The sequence below is a fragment of the Prinia subflava genome, chromosome 5, assembly GCF_021018805.1.
Source record: "Prinia subflava isolate CZ2003 ecotype Zambia chromosome 5, Cam_Psub_1.2, whole genome shotgun sequence".
Lineage (NCBI taxonomy): Eukaryota > Metazoa > Chordata > Aves > Passeriformes > Cisticolidae > Prinia > Prinia subflava.
The window spans coordinates 26,424,365-26,447,292 of record NC_086251.1 but is presented as its reverse complement, the minus strand read 5'-3'; the positions used below and the strand labels follow the sequence as shown (position 1 = coordinate 26,447,292).

The window sequence follows — 22,928 nt, the reverse complement described above, 5'->3', positions numbered from 1 at the left end:
GAGCTGATGAGAGCAGCATGCAGAAGCCCCATGGCTGGGTCACCTCCTGTATCATGCATCATTGTAGTTAACCCCATTTGACTGCATATTATTGTTTGATTCTAGGAGACCCTCAGAGTGGATGAGCAATCTAACAGCATAATGTTTCCTGTATTGCAGAATCAGGAAGGAGCTAATGACATCTATAATTGTCTCCTTTTCAGGTTCAGAACTGCAGTCCTGTTCGTGTCTGCTGTTTCTTACCAAGCTCCAGGGTCTGGAAATAAACCCTGTCGGTGAAAGGGGAGCTGCCCATCTCATTGCTGCACTGCACACGGACGCTGTAGTTGGTGGAATGCTTCAGGCCTTGCACGGCGTAGGAAAAGGGTGGCACTGGGGTGGTTTCAGTGGACACCTCCTGGCCATCTGGGGACTCAGCTACCTGCGCCAAGAGCGAAACAGAGGTGACTGTCACCATAAACAATATGACTAACTTGTCCACATGGATAAGAATTCATTTAATTGTCAGTTTAGGAATGTGTAAGAATAGATATGGCACCAGTGGTGCTTAAAATACTGAAAAGGGAGTAGTCAAACTAAGAATCGTGAAGTTACATCACTTGGGCAGTACAAAAATTTTCCACCAGATGAAAATTTGGTTCTGTATTTTAAAACATTTCCTTCCTTATGTTACAATTTCTACAGCTGATTATTATTGCTTTAAAGAAAACTAAATGTGCCTGTCACTTTGAGTGGTAGCAGCCGGCTTCTGAGGCTTGTTTAAATCTGAGCAATGAAAACCAGTAGAGCAACTTGCCTGTTGCCTACTGTCACCTTTTGCCAAACTCTTTTTCCCAGAAGTTTGCATATTTTACATTTTGTAGTGGATGAGAGACATAGTAGACATAGGTGGCTTGGTTCAACTAACCTGTTTCAAATTAAACTGAAAAGGAACTTCTTACCACTCCTGCATCCCTTCTTTTTCTTGCTGCCGAATCTGAGCTTCAAAGCAGCATGAATATTAATTTAAATCTGATATCATTGTGTGCTTTTAATGCATAGAGTCAGTGTTCCTACTTTTGTACTAACAATAGCAGAAATCACTGCATAGCTCCCAGGCTCAGACTTTCTCCTCAAGTGCATACAAAATAGCAAAGCAGAGAGTAAAAGCAAGATGTACTGACAAAAGCGAAACAGTCATATGGACTTTATGTACTTTATATGGCAGCCTTTCTTCTTTTCTCACTGCCCTTCTGCTCACTCTCACATACACTTTTGGCACACTGATTTATTTGGCTGGTAGAAAGGAAGAAGCTCAAGTTTCCTGAATAGAAAAACATATTGTTGTCATTATCAGTGTCATCCACAGCACGGAAAAAAACAAGACAACTTTTTTTTAAGACCCTGTCTGCTGGATGATGTATTTCTGTTCAACACCCAAGAGCTGGTGCTCGTGCATCTGCCCCTTTCACACCCTGAAAGCTGCCTTGTGTTAGCAGTCAGAAAACGCTGCCATTCCCCGCCTGTCCCCAGGAGCAATCTGCTTGTCTGAACACGGTGCTTCCGGGGCACCCCCTGCAATGCCCCAGTGCCAGAAACACACAGCAAACTTCCAACACCCCTTCTCTTCCTGGGAGACTCCCAGCAGAAGTGCAATCATGAGGAGCCAGGAACATGTGCATTTTCACATGGAAATGTAGGTCAGTGCCTCACACAGAATCTCTCAATGTGGGAGTCAGAGCAAGCACGGTTTTCTGACAGCACAGGGTCATTGCCAAGTTATCCCGCTCCCAGACTTCAGTGCAGGAACTCCGTGCTCCCCAAATAGAACAGAAAAGGCTTAGAAAGGGGGTGAGAGACTGCTGAGTTGACAGAAACTGGGCTGCTCTGATTCAGCCTCTTTTCCACATCCCAACCCCCACCCCTGCCCCTGCCAGAAGTGAGAGGGAGAACTTAAACCCCAGAATGATTAGCACTGCAGCGTGCAAGGCAGAGAGAATAGGCTGTTCCAGCTCGAGATAACTGGCACTGTAAAACAGAGGAAGAAAACCATTTTCAACTGCAAACAAGAACAGAAGCAGCAACAAAACCCACAGACCAGGGCCAGCTGCATTCAAAAGTTCTTTCTGCCAGTGAGTTAAACCAGATGATTTCTTTTACTTCTGAAGTATAATAGACATCAGAGCATGAAACCTCTGGTTTCCATCCCCCCCCGCCAAAGAAAAAGAGGACTGCAAGTATATTAGCTAGACTGCTTCCAGCATACCTTAAGTTTATAATCCTCCTCTGCATATTTGGCAACACAGCATAGAAATTCCACTCCAGCTCACAACGCTGCTGTAATCAGGTAGGGAAAGCATAGGGGCCTGGCAAATAAATCCAGGGGGAATGTGCCTAGTTGTGTTTCCACAGCCCGCTTTGGGTATCACCATTTATTTTCTCACTAGGTTAACCTGTTCTTTGATCTGATTCTACAGCTCTGAGAGGTTCTACAACTCTGCCTGAGGTTGGACACATACCATTGTTCTCAGGAGCTTCAAGAAGCAGACCAGTTTTTCAGAGATGTGGAGTACTCTGCACCTATCAGAGCTACAGAAGAGTATCAAGTTTGATTTTCTGGGAAGAACTGGTCTTTGACAATGGAAAACTAATCAAGATTTAGAGACAGGGCTTAAAATTGCCCTAAAACCTGCAAATAGGTCTGATCTTGTATCAAAAACCCCAGTCTGCCTCCTGCCTCCATCATTCCTACCTTTCCTGTACTACATCCTGTACTTTGCAAGCTCCTCAGACCTTGGACTCATTGGTATGTCCGAATTCCTGCACTTCCTCTGGCATCACACAGCACGGACCTGGTTTGGTGTGGGACTCACAGGCACCTGCACTGGAACAGTGCTACCATGGGCCACTGCTCCATGCAGGAAGGGTGAGCAGCCTGCAGCCACAGCTCCTGCAGGGCACCTCCCACAGAGTGCTGTGCGCTTCCTGAGTGCTGCAGTGTAATAACCTGTATGGAGCAGCTGCCACGAAGCAACTGATGACCTGCTGGTGAGGAGAGTGTGACCAGTCTTGAACACTTAACTTTTGAGCATGAAGCTCATGACCTGCTCTTTGGCACCTGTGAGTTGCCTCCCGTTAAGTTTTTATGTTTTAAGGCTGTGAAGTAAGAATTGAAACACTGCTAATAAGTTCGGGGAGCAAATGATGGCCCAGGAAATGTGGCTTAGGCGAGTCCTGTTACTCATGCAGGGCAGGGCACAGCCCAGAGAGGCCATACCTGAAGAGTGCACGAATGGAGAGGTGCGCGGCCGTCGAATCCTGGCACCCAGACCACGCTGGCATTGCTGCTGGTGACTTGGCTCACAGACACATTGAGGGGCGGGAGAGGCATGGCTAGAAGGGAAACAAAGAGACCTTTCAGGGTACACACAACTGAGCAGGTATTCACGTGGAAATGGAAGAGGCTTGAGGCTAAAAATGATGCAATGAAATCACTAACAGAAATGTGGTAAAATATCACATCTTTGGAGGGTGCCCCCAACTTGTTGTGAATGAAACTATTATTTTAACATTGGACAAGCTATTGTCAGCTATTCTTATATTGTCCATTGATGCACACAGGCAACAGATGATCTCTTTGATAGCAATGCCAGGGTTTGATGCTTACACCTTTGCTACTCAGCTCTTCCCTGCCCCCTCCATTGCAGGGCATGACTCAGCCCTGCTCACAGTTGCCTGTGGACCCACGTTGTGAACTAAATCAGGGCTTTAAAATCCCACCTCGGCTTCTCAGTCCAGCCTTTGACACCAGCTCTGCCAGCACCACGTGCAGGGTGGTTTGCTGTAGTGACCTGAATACCCTGGAGCTGGATTTGCAGTAGACCTCTTTGTGCTGCCTCCAGTGTCCATTGCAAACTCCCACTGAAACACCCTGGGACAGAGCCTGGACTGAAAACTGCCTCCTCATGCCTGGGATGAATAAACTCTGTTTTACAGAGGGGAAATTCAAGCCAAATGGAGTGCCTGCCACACATGGCCGATACCACTCCACAAATTAAGGGCATGGCAAGGAACAAAATCAGGATCCCAAGACTGGACAGTTAATCAGATACTCGTGCTTCCTACTACCCCAGCACAGCATAAAACTGCTTGGCTTCCTTTTAGGATTCTTGATGTTTCTCTTTGACTTCTCCTTTCCTCTCACTGTAATTCCACATAGTTAATTCTTATCCTTCCAGTCACCATCTCTTTTTCACCTCTGAGTTTTCACTCAGGCACAGCACTCCTGACAAAATTAGCAGCTTCATGAATACTAACCTCTCCCCTGACCTCATTTTAAAAACTTGTACCCTGATGCCTGTAATAGTTTCCCTGTTGCATCTCAACAAATTGTACCCTCAGGAGTCTTCTTTCAGAAACATCCTCAGGACAAGGCTCTGCCCGCAGATTGAATTTTCCACGTCTCCTGAATTGTATCCATCAGAAAGCAGCAAGAGGAAAGTAATGCAAGCCACGATTTCTCCAGCTGCATCTTCTACCCTGCCAGAGCACGTCTGTATTTCACTGCACCAAGGACAGCCACAATACTGTTGCCCTCAGCATACCCACAGGGCCATCCTGCAACAGAAATGCAGAGCCCAAACACTCAGGTCTCCTGGAGGAGAGGAATAGATGGTGACACAGATTAACCCTATAAAGCCTTTGTTGTCTCGTTAACCAGTTACCTGGTCCCAGGGCAGGGTCTGTCACCCAGATAAGAACAAGATGTGTGGGTGGGGGATGGGTCTGGGATGGAAGCTGGGCAATGAGTTCTTCAGTAGTTAACTTAAGACTTTCCTGCATCTTTGTTTCATTCTCTTTTGAAGTTTTGTGTTCAGATCTGTGAGCTCTTTAAGGGGAAAAAAATCCTGCTTTTACTGCTTACTGGGTATTGCTGAAACATTGCTCATAACTCAAGTTTTTGCAGACACACTTGTAACTTTTGGGTTTAGCGAGGTGTGCTTTTGAACACAGGATGGTAGGTCCAAAGGAGGTACGTGCTGTGCCACCAGTGAGGATAAATAACCAGCTGCTGACACACCCCGTGTGTGGAGGAGACAGTGGCTGAGGAGGGCTGGCTTGCTAGCACCTTTCCCCAGCTCTGCAAGCAAAGGCCAGAGGCATTGTCCCCTCATCTCTTGGGAAAAAACTGCTGGTGGCTGTTTCCTGTTGTGCTCTGGATACAACCCTAACCTAGCTGCACACATAAACACAGAGAAGCCTGTCAGAAAACAGGACCTTGAGTGTTAACATAATGAGAGTTAACTTCCTCTGTGCTTAGAGAGTGGCTGAACAATGGGGCTTTGTAATGGCTGGGGACTGTGGGCTACAAAAACAGTAATTTTCTGCTTGGAGTACACCCAGCACATTGTGGGCACTACAGAGAATAGATAATGAACAACAACAGGAGCAAATAGGAAGAAATGTTAACAGTTTGTCAACGTCCCAGCAAAAATGTTTGCCTCTGGAAACACAGAAGAAACTAATTGTTCAATAAATCCTAGAAAGATTTAAGAGTCCTCATTAGCAGACGGGTTTGTGTAAGAGAGGAAAGCCCTGAACAGGCATGTGCAGGCAACTACTCCCAAAAGCAACTTCACTGAATTCTGCATATTCATAGGATCAAGAACTAAATAAACATTATTTGGGCCTGCCCTATTTCTGTTGTGTAGGAGCTTTGCTTTAATTTTAACAGGGTTATACTAGATCTTGGAAGCTTTTCCACTTAAAAAAGCCTTGTCACTTAGGTAAATTTATAACTATTGTTTTAGACATATCTTTGAGGTATTACAGACATAACTTTTATGACTACAGCACTGGAGTTGCTATTCAAAACCTGAATTTTTGTCTCTAGGACATGCCACATACTGGTGCAATGTTAGTTAACTAATGCAACTTAAACTTGCTCTTTCTCAGCTCTAGAATGTGTGTGTGTGACACGAGTGTGCAATGGCAATATGTCCCTCCTAAATAGGCTGTGTGGATTCATTAGCTGATGATCCCTGAGGAACACTTTTCAGCTAAACACAATTGCTGGGAAATGAGAGAATTCTGAGGTCTTCACCCCTTCATCTTACAAATGGTTAAAAAATAATAATCTGTATTAACATTAAAACTTCAAAAGCTTGTTTATGCTAAATGTTTTTTCAAATTATAGCTTGACAAGATTTTCTAAAGTGTAATAGTTTTGTGAACTAAATTCTATCCCAGGATAGAATACCATAGAAGATATATTCTACAATAACTAACTCCCTTGTGTAGACAACTCTTTAAGGCAACAACTCTAAGTGGTTTTAAATTAAGTTATAAATCTTACTAGTCCAACATACTGCATTCTTGGCATAGCAGTAACCACAATATCCTGAATAAAAACACACTCCAAGAGCAGTAGATTACAGCTGGATTTCAGTCTGTCCTTTAATGAAAACTAGCTACTACAGCTGTGAGTTCTGATACTGGTACAGACAAAATGGATTGCTTGTATTTGTGCTGAGCAATAAGCTACCACTTGGAACAAATTATTTTTGTGCCATGCCTCTCCTGGAACTGATGATCATGTAATTAAAAGTGCATTAAAGCATGACTAAAAATTCAAATGCAGAAGCATCTTGACATGAAGAAGAGGGGAAGAGCTGATTGCTCTGATTATCCCTGTTTCAGTTACCTGGAGGAATAGAGGAAATGTCACATCAGCCTGGAGACTTTCAAATGGCAACTGGTCATGCACAGGCTAGGAATTATTTGTTTTCAATGAGCTTTTAAAGAGCAAAGAATTTAAAAAATAGAATTCATAAACCACTTCATAAAGTGTGGATGAGCAGACCTTACTGGCCACTGGTGATCACCTTCCTTGACTTTTTTCAGTATCTAATGTGATACTAATAAAAGCAGCAGAAGTAATGGCCTCTTTAGCCCTAACAAGACCCATCTATTCCCAAGAGGGAAAGATTTCCCTGCTACAAATTTATATCAGCTTCATCTCTCCCAAACAACTTAATCGCCCCAGCTCTCTCCTTTTCAAGGAAAAGCTGTCATTTGACATCACATTTCCACCACTGAATCAGATGTGGATTATTTTCAACAGCCGGGGATATGGCCCTGCATAGGAAGTGGGAACTGCTGTTAGAACACAAAGCATTGTTTTGACTGCTGAGAGCTCCAACCAGTGCTGGCAGCTTTGAGGCAACTCCTTGCATTAAGGAGCCCTACTTTCCCTCCCCAGAGAGCAAATCCAAGGCCCTTGCCCAGTCTCTTACCTTTAATTTGAACAGTGGCAGTCCGAGATGAAGACAATCCCTTTACGTTGTGAGCTTCGCAGGAGAAAACTGTGCTTTGATTAATACCTGGAGATCAGCCGAGAAAAGGAAAGGAAACACAGCTACATAATCCAGCTTCAACCTTCAGCAGAATTTCAATTATTTGTGACATCCAGCTCAAGCTGTACAGGCAATTGGAGGGGTGAGCTGGGTGCCAATCAAAGACATGCAGATTTCAATGTAACTAATGTGCTAAACACATTTTTAATGGAGGGAGGGTAGCAACGTAGAAAAGCTTTCATGGAAGTGTCAGAAAGCACTGAAAACGAAGGAAGAATCTGTCAGGACAGCAGTTCATAGTGCTCAGGTAGTAGATGTCTGCTTCTCACATTCTAGTGAGCATCTTTGGAGCAAGGACTGGGCTCACACAAAGCCCAATGCTTTGGGCCTCAGCCTACACCTGAGCAACATTCATCTTCTAACTGGGCTATAAGCCCAGGCAAACTTTTAATCAGATGCTGCCTATTTCTAGTTAATGCCCACCTGTCCCTCACCTTGCATCAGACTTTTGAAGACACACAAAGGAAGTGGAAGTTAAATGCTACTGCATCAGCACTGAAACACTTCCCAGGGGTGACACAAGTAAAAATGTTTTCTGTGAGCATCCATCCATCCCATGGCATCATACTGACGTCTGGCTGTTCCAGGACACATATAGATATGGCAAATGAATCAGAATTGAGACAGATTTGCATGGCTGCCTGGAGAACTGTGTCCAGCAACTATTGTCATGTGACTTGGCCCTCAGTTGCCTTAAAAGACTCTACCTGAGAAAAGTTAAAGATTGGCTCACTGTGGGCATACAATCTAGGAAGGAAAAACATTTCAGAGCTGCACAGAGCAGCTTGCACAGTGTCTCTGACCTTTGACTCATCTCCCAAGCTTGAGACTAACAGCACTGCAAGGAAGGTGAAATGGAAGAGAGGAGGGAGTGCTACTCTCGTCCCTGTGAACCAGAGGAAGATGCTGCCAGCAGGCTGAAGGCCAGGCAGCACAACAGAGCAGCACCTGATGTGGTAGGCCTGTCCCAAGACAGAACCTAACGCAGCCCTGCCCTGAGGAAATTACAGAATACACCACAAAGCAGGAACTGCGCGTTCCCTCGCACCATGCCAGCACTGCTTTCCAAATCCAACATTGCTGAACCTCCTGAATGTTTACTTTCTAGCCAAGTACTTTGTTACTCTTTTCTTCAGAGCGTGATACTTTCCTCAGCTAGCAGTGCTTGTTTTCTTACCAACTGCCCTTTTTGACATGTTTTGGTAATGGAACCACGCGGGTTGTGTCCTGCTACATGTTTTCAGTTGGAAAGACAAGAGGTGCCCAAGGGAACCCCAAAGTGCACTGAAAGAGATTGTGCCCAAGGGGCATCCCAAAGAACACCAGAAGCAAATAAAGGTGCTGATGACACTTAATATGTAAAATAGCAATTCATCTGCAGAATCACTGGGAGCAGATGTCCTTTTTCAGGCCTCCAAGCCACTGCCCCCCAACAACAGATATTTTGTGAGGCATCGTGGGATGAGTTTAATGGAAGAACAGTGACTTGGTTTTTTAATTGTCTTTCCCCTCTTGACTATCCATCTTCTCAGTTTCCATTTCAACAGGCAAGATTATATCATAAGGGAGCAGTTTTCATTTCCAATTTAGAACAGCATCGGTGGCTACGTAAGAGAGGGAGCAGATGATTAGAACCATTTCAAATCACAAATCATTATTTGATTTATGAATAAATAAGGTTCTAAGGGAAGCCTGAATGGGACTGCATAGCTCAAAAGATGGCCAAAAACATATAAAAACTCACCCTGGGTGTAAGAGATGACTCTTAGTTGTAAAACCTTTTATTTCTACATAAAAGTTCAACTTTTTTAGTTCAACCAGTTCAACTTTGGGTCAGGGCTGCTGAGAACATTAAAACCGCAGCAAAGAGAAAACGTAACACAAGGCTGTTGGACACCTAAATAGAATAAAGATACTTTTTAAGAGGTAACTGCAAGAATAGCTGCAGTCACATCCTGTCAGAGATTCATCATCCTTTCTGAGAGTGGTCTGAAGAGAGGACCTAACACCTACTGGCTCCTGAGTTTTTCTGCTGACCCTGCTGGGGAAAGCTCTTCTCTGGGGCAAACTTTGGTCTTGAAGGGTTATCAAGGGAAGCAGCCCATTTGAGCACTGATACAATCACTCTTAAAGTGTCAAACAATAACATCAGGCAGTCAGATTTTAATGACAAGAGCATCCAGCAAGCCTGCAAGAACAGAGATGGGGGTAGGTAAGAGAGAGGAAAGCAGTGAGTGACAGGGCTATGCACAGAAGGAAGGGATGGCATCTGCCACATGCGAATGCTTGGAGAGTTCCAAGAGAAGTGGCACCAACAGAGTCACTTCATATAACCATGAACACCCTCCACAAGGTGGAACAAGAGGCAGCCAATGTATCATCCGTTCAACAGCATTTTTAACAAGAGTGCCAGTCACACCCAAACTCTGTAAGAGCCTCTGCTCAAACCAGCAGAAAACACTGAGCAACCATCACCCCTCGAGATAATCTTGTAAGTGATCATGAGCACTCAGCCCTTAATGAAGAGTTAAGCACCATTCCCACACTATGTGGCTACCCCATGTACAGGGCATGATCAGAAGAGAGCTCTTCTCCTCTTCTGATTCTCCAAGTGATCCCCTGCAGCAGCAGCAGCAGCAGCAGCAGCCTTACCTGACACGTTTAAGATGGAGGGAGAGACGTCTGGAAGCCCCACTCTGGAGTCTCCCATCCACCAGACAATTGTCACTGGTTCAGGGGGACCAACAGCAGCACAGGCCATATGAAATGGGGCATTGGGGGACACGGACACATCCTCAGGTTCCACAGTAAAGTAGGGCACACCTGGAAAAGCAACAGACAAGTGACAATAACTGGAGCAGCTGCCTCTTGTTTGTTTCCACTAATACCAGTGCCCAACACTGGACATCCATCTGTCCTGCCGCTAGGCTGAATCCGACGCCCTCCAAGCCCGTCACGAAAACCAAGGGCCAGAGATGCTGGATCACCTCAGGGCATGAATGCCTAAATACTACTGCTAGAAGTCAGAGAGAAAGAGTGCTTGCTTCCCACAATGCCTTTGAAAATCCGCTTTCAATTCAAGACTCCCCTATGAAACAGCTTTTAGAGGTAGTGTTTTCTCATTTTTCAGCTGGAGAGATTGGAGTTTAAAGAGGCAACAGTCAATAACTTTAGCGCTGGCAGACACCACTTTAAAAGACAGCTAATCCAGCTGCAGATGCTTCTCACCATGCATTAAAAGCCGAAGCTTGAGAAAGGTTGAACTACCGGCTTTAACAGACCCATGAATGAGGAAAGAACCCCCGCGGTGAGAGACTGGGAGCATTTACAATGCTCTCTCTGGAGCCTAATTGAATGGAAATGCCTCCCAGCACACTCTGACACCACGACAACCAGGCTGCCTTGGAGCCAGGGGTAATTTGTTTCAGAGCTGAAGGCTATCCACCGACACGGCTCTCTCCACAATTATCTGTTCCCCACCATGGAAAGACTCCCGGTTGGTACAACAGGTCTCGGATTAAGCCCACAGGGAGCAAAACGCAGCTGCAGTGCTACCTACCTTAGGTAGCATCTCTAAGTGGCAATAGCTGAGTGTAATTCAACACATCAAGAGATGAGGTTCCTCTTATGGGCAATGCCAAAATTCTCGTGGTTTCAGGGCTCCAAACCAGCAGCACAAATTTCGCCTGCCATCAGCAGCAGTGCTGACCATGCAGGACAGCCAGTATGTACCTCTGGTGATGACTGGAAGAGCTGAAGGCCCCGAGAAATGTTCAGTTCCCTTCTACACAGAAATCTCTGTGTGTCAAGCACTGCTGTTACCAACAGCACTTACCCCAACAAAAATCAGGTATTCTCAGCTGGAAAAAGCATGTTCTGGAAGCTGCTGATCTGTTGCCTCACAGAAACAGAAGAACTGATCACACTGTGCATTTGCATGCTGAAATTACACCGTTTCCCTGGACAAAGATGACAGGCCCAAGCATCTCCACCAGCAGGCAATTAACACAGGTGCCTAAACAGGGATTTAGAAGCCTAACTCTTGACATTTCCCCCAAGCTACAGCTGAAAGTGCTTTCCTCAGTCTTTCACTGACTGTCCAGACTGCATCTTTCAGGCAGCAGTTCCTTTATGCCTTCCTTGCCTCCTTCCCTTAGAGTAGTAAGTAAATGAACAGACTAGAACAGGACTAAACCCAAGTCTCCTGAGGAATGACAGTGCCTATCTGTGCAAATGCTAATGTTCAGGACAGGTATATCCATTATCATGGCATACTGCTTCTTTTTGCTGACATATTTTACTTCATTTTTTTATTGCATTCATACATAAACAATAAAAATGAGTAAGCTTTTGAGATACCAGCTGTGACACCTCTGCCTGCTTTGCTCTCCTTCTCCAAGGAAGATTAGAAGGGAAAATAATCACCGTTTCTCTACCTGTGAGCAGGATCCCTGCCTCTTGTCCTTTTGTCATGACACCCAAGGTAAACTTTCAGGAAGATCCTGCCAAGCTCAGCAGGTTTTCTCACTTTGGGAGCAGTTAAACAGAGCAGACAAGACCACAATTAAAAGCTTTCATAGTTGAGGGAGTGCAGCTGACTCATCCAGCTGAGGAACTCGCACTGCCCCAGTCCGTATGTTACCTGGACAGCTCGCTGCCTATGGCACATTTAGCCTCCCAGTTCCTGGTACAAGAGGTGAGTGTCAGCACAGCCCTTTCACAGGTGCCCCACCCAGGCACTGAGCAGCCAGCAGTCAGAAAATCAGCAGCAAAACAAGGAGATGATGCCACCTATTTTCCTTTCCAAGCCAGCATCCAACCTTTAAAGCTGATTTTTATGTACAGCTCAGTTTTGAGACAGTGTTGATTCAGGGGAATGTGTCCACACGGGTGTGGCTTGGTCTCTGACTGTAGCCACCACGGGGGCTGGCAGCCCCAGGAAGAGCCACATAGTCAGAGCTGTCACTTCAGATGGAAAGTTCTGTAAGAAACACAACCCGTTTTTCTAACACTCCACAGTGTGCCTCTGAGATCACCTCTCCAGGCATCAAACAGTATCATGTTCTCAGGAAGGCCAGAGACTACTTTCTAAACCAGGCAACAGGTTCAAAACAGTTTTGGTATTGTAAATTCTAAGAAGTGTTTCATAAGATCAAACATTTTTATTACAAAGACAGTTCCAATACCATTGCTAGAAAATCTGGCAGATACAGACCACCTAAGCAGATATTATACAGCACAGAGATCCAGTCAAGCTCACTTTGATTACCAGTAGTCCACATTTGTTTGTGTGCCACACTAAAGAATGTCAACACCCACTGAAGGCTGCAAATCCCCAGAGTAAAGATCCCCTCTCAATCAGAGGACAGCTGATATCAGCAGAGCAACCACTGCTACACAAAGCTGGCATGTCCAGGGACGAAATACACAGAGATAACAGCAAAGGTGGGTCTGATAGGCTTTTGCATTCCCAGGGCTTTTCTTATGCTAAGAGCTGACACATTTTTTAAACTCCACCTCTTATCACTACTTGTTAATTTTTAATTTCATCCACCAACTCCCTTTACACATGACTACATGCCCAGTTCAAGTTTAACTACCTTCTGCTATACTTGTTTTTCTCATAAAGGCAAGTGGTTGCATTTTTTTCACTTCTGCTGTAAGCTTTGGCCTTCATTCTCAACACACTTCACCCTACTTAACTGTAGCTGGTTTTTTGTGATTTGGATACTTTTTGCCTGTGCAGTCCAGAAGAGCAGCGTGTTCTTTTCAGACAGCTCAGCACACTGAGCTGCCCAATTACTCCTAATGCACCCACCACACAAATGCAGCTACCCCTGGAGCAGGCCATGTAATTGGATAGAAACAGAAACTCTGCACAGGAGAGGGTTTTAAACTGTAAGCAACATTTCTAGTTGAAATCACACCTGAAAATTTAGGTGGACAAAAGCCTGGGATTTATGGAAGGCAGAATGTGTTATCCCTCTTGTGAGAGCTGCTATGAACGTTTCCATGCTCTGAATGAGTGAGACCTTTGCTGTAAAACACTCAGACCCCATTGCTTCCCACAACACCCTCCCTGCTCCCCACTCTTTAGGACTGTCAATTCAGCTCTGGCCCAAAATGTTACCAAATACATCCAAAAAAACTACTTCTTGCTGCAAATGCACTGTTCCTGTCAACTTCTTCACCACATATTAAGCCATCCTATGACAACTAGCTTCTGAGGATCTATCAGACTCATGGCTCAAGGGAAATTAGAGACAGTAAGATCCACACTGCCTTGGGTGACTTTTGGGCAGCCGTGTAGAAGCCATTCTTATCAGACAACCCTGGACAGAAAAGTGCCACCCGAAGCAGTCACGGCCATGAAGTGCTGATGTACAGCACTTCTCACAAAACTCACAACCGGGTTAAAAGTGTACCTTGTCCACAAAGACCTGTTTGGCTGACACACAGAAACAGACTGTAACCCTGCACAGAGAAGTGGGCTGAACCAGATGAGCCCCACGGATTTCTCTCAACTTGAACTATTCACCATTCTATGAATTATTTAGAGACGCCTGCAACAATGGATTTAAAAGCTGGAAAGAAATGTGCTTGCGTGAAAAGATCTTGTTTCCTAACACGCCAAAATAAAAGCAGAAGGCAATGAACTGACAGCTCTGCTCTTTGAAGCGGTTCTCCTAGTTCTTATTCCTGCTCTGTAGCGATTTCCCTGCAGTCAGCAGCAATGGTTCAGAGCCAAGAAGCCTGTCACTGGAGCAATCTGCTCTCACCACTTCAACCTAGAGCATATTGGTGGGTCAGCCCTGAAAGGAAACCAGCACTACTACTCCTCCTTACCTTCCACTATGAGCCACACTTGTTGTGATTCTTCCTTCTTCCCCCCGTTCTCAACCTGGCACCAGTACTTCCCAGAATCTGTCCGCTCGACGGATTTCAAGCTGAAAAAAGTCAAAAGCCATATCGATATTTTATGTGGATAAAGCATGTTTTTGCCCCAAAGGACCCTCCAGTGTTTGGCAAACCAGATGCATGGAAAACACCCACTGAGACACAGCCAGCTCTGGGGAGGAGATCAACAGCCAGCCAGCACAAAGCACATGGCAAAACAGCGGAGATGGGAGGCTCCTCTCTAAAGTGGGTGGAGAGAGTCCTTGCAGAGCAGACGGTCTTCCTCCAAAACATCCTCGCAGAAAACCAGTCATCTGTGTCCTCTGAGGATAGGAAGGGGTCATCTCCCTCTTGAATCATGACTCTAGCTAGCCTTCAAGTGCAACAGCTCGGCTTACAACATCTTAGCTAGCAGGAAACTCTGCGCTGCAAACCTCCAGCGAGCTTGACTGCTTTGCCTCAGGTGACAGGACCGGCAGCAGCCCTACACAGGAACAGATGGGTCAGAAAAGGGCCCCTCGCCTCAACTGCGCCCAGCGCTACTCTGGGCCCGAGAGCGCCTCACTCTGCAAAACTCCTGGGGCCTCCCAGTTTGCGATCTCAAGAGGTTACGATGGTGCATGGTGAGCAAGGGCACAATTCGTTCCCAAAGCAACAAGGTCTCAGCTACCAAAGGCAACAGTGTGACTCTGAGAGCCCCTCAGGCACCAGCGCTGCCTGCTCCCCGCGGGATGTGCAGCCATGCATCCGCTGCCATGCAGGGATCCTCCGCAGAGCTGATGCCCACCTTGCTAACGCTAGCAGTCCTCCTCGGAGAAGGGGAAGGACACCTCAGGAGGGAAGACAGAAAGGGGAGAGTGTTTGCTGAAATGCACAAAACGGACCCACTACAGCCCCATTTTCAGAGCTGGACCTTCAAATGGCATCAGCTGTCCTGCCCATGTTCTGAAACACAGTGATCACAGCAGAGAGTCACACGTGGGTGGTAGAAATGATCTCTTTAGGAGAAGAAAGGAAAAAGGAGAGAAAGATTCAGATACATCCAGATTTAGCACCCTAACTTATCTCTGGTGCTACAGAGAGTTCTCAGTGGAGTAAAACAAGAGGCAAGAAAGGAGATCAGAATGAGATTGTGAAGGGCAGAGTTAACTAGTGGAACTGGGGGGAAGTAAACAGCATAGTTTCAAGACAAACTGTCTTGAAACATAACAAGACATATTATGCAATAGTTCTACTGTGCACAGCTGTTTTTTCCTACCAAAATGTTTCTTACAGACAAGCTTTAACACAAAGACTTTCAGTTGGTGGAATTGAATACTCTGTGCAATATCAATCCAAGAAACATTACAGGAGATGAAGCCAGAGCTCAGGGAAGAGTGATTCTCAGTCAGCCAACAGTTTTGAGCTCTTGTGGTGTTGATATGTTTGCCTGTACAAGCTCTTTTAATGCATAAAAAAAGACAGAGTAGGACCTTGGGTCTTGTTTATCTCAGTACTTCCAGAACTAGCTGGCATCCCTCTTCTGCTGAAATAAAGAGACAGAGATCTGCTTTGCGCAAGGTTTTATGCCTCTGAATGGGGCAGGACTGATATCATGTAGTGTAAATGTATTCGGAACAAATTAGGATTCACTGCAAAATGAATCAGGGATGGTTCAGAGGACAAACACTCCTCTTCAAAGAAAGGAAGGGGATGTAGTCCTGGGAGTCTCATTTCAATCAACAATCCTCACCCTTTAGGCAGACTGACAGCTCAAGAGAGAGAGTAAGAGAACAGGATGAGTACGAGAGAGAAAACCTATTTATACTGCTGCACAGCAGAACAAGATGAACAAACAAAGCAAGACCATCCTTTCACCTTGAAGTCACATCTCAAGCATCACAAGCATTAGCAAAGCACCTGTCCCCACAGTAGTCAGAAAACCAATATGGTTCTAGTGGATAAAATCTCAGCACTCAGTGGCTTCAGTTCTGCTCTCAGTTATGCCCTTGCCACACAGTGAACTGCAGACCCAAGGACTCTGCCCCACTGAGGGCACTGCAGTTGCAGAGATAGCTGACAGCAGAAAACAGTGCAATAGTTTCCATGATATTCTTCCTTCTCTGCGTCTGTTGTACCTGAGGAAGCCGATCCAGTGTTCTTCATCTACTGGAATGTACACCTGGTCTACGCTTTGCACCACTGCTCCGTCCTTGATCCACAACATCTCGGGATCTTCCATTCCCTCGAGGCTGCAATTTAGTTTCACGGGTTGACCCTGGGACACCTTTAATTTGATTGGAGGTCCTGTAAATTTCATACCTAAAAAAAAAATACTACTCCGCCCCACCCCCAGAAGAAGGGGGGTTGGAGTACAGCAAATTACTCTAGGTTGGTGGTCTGGAATTACATTCCCTACCAGCACACGCTGCAGAGGAGTGTGTTAGTCTCAGCACTGCTCTACTATGTCTGCTAAGCAATAGGCAAATGCAAGCACTGAAAGCACAATTGCTGGAGAAAAGTGGTGGTTCAGTGTGTACATGGGGATTTTGCCAACTCGTGTAACAGCAGGGTGATGTTCTGCAGAGCAGTGCCCAAGCAGAGACGCACAGGAAGGCCGGGAGCTTCGCTGTGTCAGTGATCCAGCAGCGCTAACTGCATCTGTTCAACACGCTACCACACCTCCCTCTCTTCCCCAGCCCTGGATCGAAGCTACGGTGCTCTTGTGCTGCTAAGAAATTATCACGCTTGCTCCATTATATGCATTTGTAAAGAGCTAGGATGTGAGAAAGAATCAGTTATGTCTTGTTATGCAGCATACACTGTTCTCCTGCATTACAGAAAGCTTCTCTACAATTTGCAAAATCCACGAAAGCAAAGCCTATTCCACAGCATACCTCACTGAGGAGAGAACTGTTTAGAGAACAGATATTTCTGTCGTGTGATGTGGGTGTGTGCTGAACGAGCCGCCTGGAGGACCCTTCAGTCCAGCCACAGGACCACGCTGTACCCAGAGCCACACCACTGCGACCCCAAAGCAGCAGGGCCAGAGCTGGAGGAGCTGCTCGGGTGTGTATTGACACAGAAGTGATCAGAACTGGCCCCGAGCACTGTTACATGTGTGGGTGGATGGGGAGTGTTTCCCTCAAGCAGAAGCGAATGTATGGAATTTGTTACCATGAGAAGACACGGAAGCCAACTATCTACGTGCATTTAAGAAAGACAGGCATATAAAGGAGGAACAGAAGATCAAAGGAGACCGTGGGAAAGCAGGAAGGTAGAAAATAAATGTAAAGTTAGTTTTGTTAGGGAGAGTGGCTATTTCCTATGCAGTGGCACAGGACTGACAGACCAGAACAGGTCTAGCCTAGTCCACTATTATGCCCTGGCAGTGGACTCCACATCCCTCAGAAAAAAATTACTCCATCACTCTTGACTGGCCACGTATCACAGTACACTACAACTTCACCCAGTTCACCGGTTGGTGAGCTCCTCACAGAATGCCCTGCTAGCCCACAGAGCCAGTCAGAACGCGCTGCTTAGCGAGCAGCCCTGTTGCTCTCAAACTCTGTTACAGCCTTACTGCTGATCCAACACAGATTTCAGATGTGCCACTTCCCTTCTTGCTAAAACACCACCCTCCCACGGCCATGAGGGCACCACCTCACAGGGCAGAGGAGCAGCAGAGGAACTCACAGTGTGGTTCTAACAGCTGGGAGAAGGAGAACCAGCACTGCGGGACCAGCCAGTGCTCTGCCACCAGCAGCCCGTACCCAGATGAGTACCAGTGGTCTAGGAGAAAACCCAGAACACTGGAAGAAGGTCTTTTTTCCTTCCCTTAATGAGATTCCCTAGCTGGTTTCCCAACACTCAGTCTTCTGCCTTTCCATCTGCTGTTACTCATTTACCAAATTCACAGAGAGCACTGGAAAATGGGCAAGCTGATCATCTGAGTTTAGTTGCCACAGTTCATTTGCTGGGCTAAGGATTTGATCACCTTGGGTGAGAATGACCTAACCTCGCATTACTGAACTCAAATGTAACACAAACGACATGTCCCAGTGCATGCCAGAAAACATCCTCCCTTTCACCACTCACAGAACTGGAATACAACATGAAAGCTTCATAGCAGTTCTCTCTGTATTACAGAAAATTTATATAGTCAGGCTGCTACACGCACACAAACTGACAGACATTTTCATTACAGGTGCCTTAATGGAAAATCAAGCTACTCAGCATCCTTCAGACTGCCCTGCTGAAAGTTAGCCACAAATTAAACCAGGAAATATTGTTAGAGATCTTTTATGGTTTTCAGTTAGCAGAGAAATCAATGATGTAGGAGATCAACATACAGTACAAGTGTTCAGTCAGAGTTGTACATATTGTCCAAGTATAATCCCTCCATCAATTTCAACCGAAATGAAGAATTACAGATCAGGTATTTTTAATAACTTCACAGGTCAAAAATTAGTTTTGGCTGCAGCATCTCTTCCTGCAGGTATCAGGAAGAATCACATAGGAGGTAAATAGGGATTTTAATTTCCACCTATTCCTCGTTTTACTCTCCCACTCACTATTTCTCATCTGACAACATTCTTGACTGTGCAAGAAGTAATTTCATCCAAATAGGTTCTGCCAAGCCTACCTGTAAGAGCTGCAGATTGTGAAATTTATAGATAGGAAACAGAAGTGTATTAAATTTCTTATCAAGTAGTTGTCTGAATTGACAGCAAGTGAACACACTAGTTGTCAAAATACATGACATCTGTTTGTTTGTTTTTTAAACTTGCTACTTCTGAATATTTTAATGCCTAAGAACAGATCATGTTTTTTGAGATGTTGGGAGTGGAGAGAGAGGAAGACGTCTGCTCATGCATGCCAGGATAAAGGCTTTTTGCTCCTCAGACTCCTTAGGACACCGATCTAGCGATCCAGCCTGTGCCACAGCCCCCCCAGCCGTGTCACTGCACGCACATCGCTGCACACACAGCGGAGCCGAACTCCCGCTGAAGTCAGGTCGGCCGGGGAGCTGAGGCGCTCCAGCAGCTGCCTTTCCCTGCCGACTGGGGGGTGTAACTTCGGAAAATGAGTTCATGAGGGAAAGAAACAACCAAAGCCACTCAGGAATGCGTTAGCGCCCGGCTTTCCTCGGCGACGGCCCGCGCTAGGCACACAGCAGCGCAATGCCTCGGCAAACACCGGAGGATTACTCGCTGCTCTACCGGCAGGCGGGCGAGGCTCGCACAGCCCGGGCTCCCCGCCGGCTCCCGAGCGCCACGTCGCTGGCCCCACAAACGCGGCGGAGCCGCCCGTGCCCGGCCGGGAGGGGCAAAATGCGCCGGGCCCGACCCCCACCTGTGGCTGCCCGAGGCCCCGCGGCCGCCGCACCGGGCGGACCAGGCGCCCCGGCGCCGCGCCCCGGCGCTGCTGCCCGGAGACCCTCAGGACGCTGCCGACACTCGTAGAAGCGGCGGGGCGGGAGCTGCCCGAGGGGAGACCCGGCCCGGCGGCAGGAGCCGTGCCCCGCAGCCCTTCCGCCGCACCCCGGCTCTCGGGGGGCAGTGCCCCGCCACTACCGGGCTGTCAGCCCCGCTCACCTGCCACGGCAGCGCCGTCCCGGAGTGCCGCAGCCCAGAGTCCCAGCACGAGGAGCCGCGGGATCGCCATGCTCCGCTTCAGCTCCATCGCTCCCGCACCACCATCCTCCCCCTGCTCCCGGCGCCGCGGGGGGCTCCCACCGCCCGTGCAGGCGGCGGTGGCGGCGGCAGCGGCTGGGGCAGCCCCGCGTCGCCGCCCGGTACCGGGCTCGCCCGGGAGGCTCCGGGGACGCTCAAACTTCTGGCTCCGGCCGGGGCGAGCCTCGGGAGAACCTGCTGCGGAGCGACAGGCGCGGGTCGGTGCGGCCGGCTCGGGTCCGCTCCACTCCGGTCCCGCCGCCGGGCGATCTCCCCCTGCCGGCTTGGCCGCCGCGGCGCCCCTCTGCGGGTCGGTCGGTCGGTCGGTCGGTCCGTCCGTCTGTCCGCTCCTGCCCAGCCGCCGCCGCCGCCGCCTCCTTCAGGAAATGGCGCTCTCGGGCGGTCACCGCGCGCTGTGCTCCCCCTCTGACATCACGTCATGAATATGCATGAGCCGGGCGCCCACCGCCCCCGAAGCGCCGAATCACCGCGCCCGCCGCCCCCGCTCCGCCGCTCGGGACGGGACCGGGGCTCAGAGCCCCGGGAGGGCGGGCCGGGCCGGGCTGGGGCGGGGCGGGGCGGGGTGGAGCGGGGGCGGCAGCGGTCGAGGAGGTGTGTGGGGGCGGCGCCCCTCGAGGGCTGCTCCGCCGGGCGGCCTGGTTTCCAGAGCGCCGGGAGCGGGTGACCCGCATCCGCGGGAGCTGCCGGGGCACCGCTTATCCTGCCACCCACATGTGGCCCCTCTGGAGCCCCGGCGCACCATCCAGCCCCCCAGGGGAGGAGGACTTGGGGCCACCACCGAGACTCAGCCCCCCCAAGGCGAGGGATGAGCAGAGCCCCGCCTCACGCACACAGCACCCCCAGCCCCATCTCCCTCAGCCCGCCCTCTCCAGCTCCTTGCTCCGGCCACACTCTCCTCACCGCTCGCCCCTGGCTCCGGGGATGCCGCTCGGCCCATCCCGGCGGCTGAGCTGTGCGGGAGCACCGGCAAGGTGAGGAGATCCACCCGTGCCCTTCAAGCAGGATCGGTTCGGCCTTGACCATTTTTCCGCCAGCGGAAAAGTAGGGAGAGAGATTAGGAGGCAGATCTTTGCTGCCACAGGGTTAGTAGAACGGAGTGGAAAAAGTCACTTACAAAGAGTTTTTTAAAAAATCTGGCGCTGCCTTTCCGTAGGAGTTACGGTGAGAATCTGGGTTGAAAGGCGCCATAAGGAGCAATATCCTTACAACACGATGCAGCTCCCAGCTCTGCCACAGCCATCAGCGTGCAGCACTTGCCCGGCAGCTCCTGCAACACCCTGCAAACCTGGCTGAGCGGAGGAGTGCAGGGAAACTGCACTGTCCCCAGGAGGGCGAAGGAGAAACTGAGGCACAACAACCTCATACAATTCCATTCCAAACTTTAATCTTCACTCCCCCCCAAGTCATTTGCATTTCTGATAGGAACTCCTAGGGGACTGGAGCAATGCCAAGAAGATTTCATTACTGGAATGGAAATGTCACTCCTTCCCCAGTGCCTCCTGCTGCAATGAGGTAGCTGGGAGGAGACACTGCCAAAGCCATCATTCGAGTGCTCGTATGAAGTGTAGTTGCACATGGGGACAGGAAAACGCCAGGATCACTACAGCTCTTGGGCTGAGAGGTTTTGTGCTGGTGCCTGCTAAAAGCCTCATGCACACCTGCTGTCGCTGCTGCCTCTCCCCCATGTATCCATCCAGCTACGCGGTGTGTTTCTGCACTTATGGCAATAGCACCCTCCAGAAGGTAGCTACTTTGCAGATTTTAGTTGTCTCATGAGAAAAAAAAATAATGACCATTAGAATAATGACATGTTTCTATGGTGTTTTCCTTTTAAGGATTTCTTCCAGCCCTATAATTACAGAGGTTTTTACACTACACTGGTCCCATGGTCTCAGGAAGTGCTCCAGTTGTTGTAGCATGGCACAGACTAGATTCTGGGTTCGTGCAAGAGAGCAAAGCTTTGCTGGGAGCAGTACACCAAGGGGGATTTTCCCCATCAAGGGATCTGACTTCAGCTGTTCTGAGAAGGGCTTTGTGTTACCAGTGATAGGCAGGAAGAGCCATGCGAAAATTGGACTCAAATTCTGCACACACTGCCAGTTGAAGTGCAAACTGCAGTGGGAAAACTTACAGAGGAGTGTAATATCACCATGCAGAAAGCAAAGGAACTGGTGAATCTTAAATGTTTTTAGGGACTGGAGGCAAATAAACTCTCTTGGCCTCTTGTGGCACTGAACCAAGCACCGTGGCTTTATTCTTCAGGCTGTAATATCAGTGTCAGTGCTCACTGTTCACACACAGAGGACACAGTTGTTGGCTCTCTGGATTACATTATTCCCTTATTTCTGCTGCAATTGTGTGTTGCCACGTCTCATCAGATGGGCTGGGAAGTGAAGGTACATTCCAGAAAATGCCTGAAGAGCTGTGCAGTAATCCAGAGGTGAATACCCAGTGCTGGGAGACTTCTGGAGATGAACAAAAAGAGAAGGAAGGACAAAAGGGAGGGAGGGGAAAGAGAGAAGGGAGAAGGAGGAGAAGTATTTGCTGGACTTCCTCACCTTCCTCTACCGTTCAGCCTCTTCCTACTACTGAGACCCAACAGGACATCTGGAACAGGTTATTCCAGTGAAAAAGCCCAAACCCTCCATTTCCACATGAGAAGCCATAGCCTGAAAAGTTCAACAACAGCTGCTGGCACATGCCACTGCTCCATTGCCAAGGCAGTCAGGCTGCAACTGGATAGAAAATCCCTGTGTTTTGTACAAGGTGTTTTCTATGCCTGGTTTACACTGGGATTCAAGAACTCGTCCGCTCCACCCTCCGAGCTGAGATTTGAAAAGCAGCATGAACGCCCCCATTGCAGATGGGGGGCAGATCCCTCATCCTGCAGCAGGGAGCCATAGCAATGGCAACAACAAGGATGAAGTTGCATTCAAGGGCTGCAGGATTACAGGAGTAGCTC

General features: G+C 48.1%; 1 protein-coding gene across 3 annotated transcripts in view; it reads right to left on the bottom strand.

The window, feature by feature from the left end:
* TYRO3 (TYRO3 protein tyrosine kinase) overlaps positions 1-20,473 on the bottom strand; it is a 41,640-nt gene extending 21,167 nt beyond the window's left edge. The window contains exons 1-7 of one of the 3 annotated variants that reach the window (XM_063398565.1): positions 19,868-20,471; positions 16,409-16,592; positions 14,241-14,341; positions 10,047-10,217; positions 7,275-7,361; positions 3,257-3,372; positions 244-421 (exon numbers count right to left, since the gene is read on the bottom strand). In XM_063398565.1, the coding sequence (XP_063254635.1) occupies positions 244-421; positions 3,257-3,372; positions 7,275-7,361; positions 10,047-10,217; positions 14,241-14,341; positions 16,409-16,592; positions 19,868-19,955 (925 nt within the window). In that variant the 5' untranslated portion in view covers positions 19,956-20,471. Of the gene's footprint in view, positions 1-243; positions 422-3,256; positions 3,373-7,274; positions 7,362-10,046; positions 10,218-14,240; positions 14,342-16,408; positions 16,593-19,867 lie in introns of all 3 variants that reach the window. The other 2 variants (XM_063398567.1, XM_063398566.1) reach the window with 2 other exon arrangements.
* Positions 20,474-22,928: the final 2,455 nt, after the last annotated feature.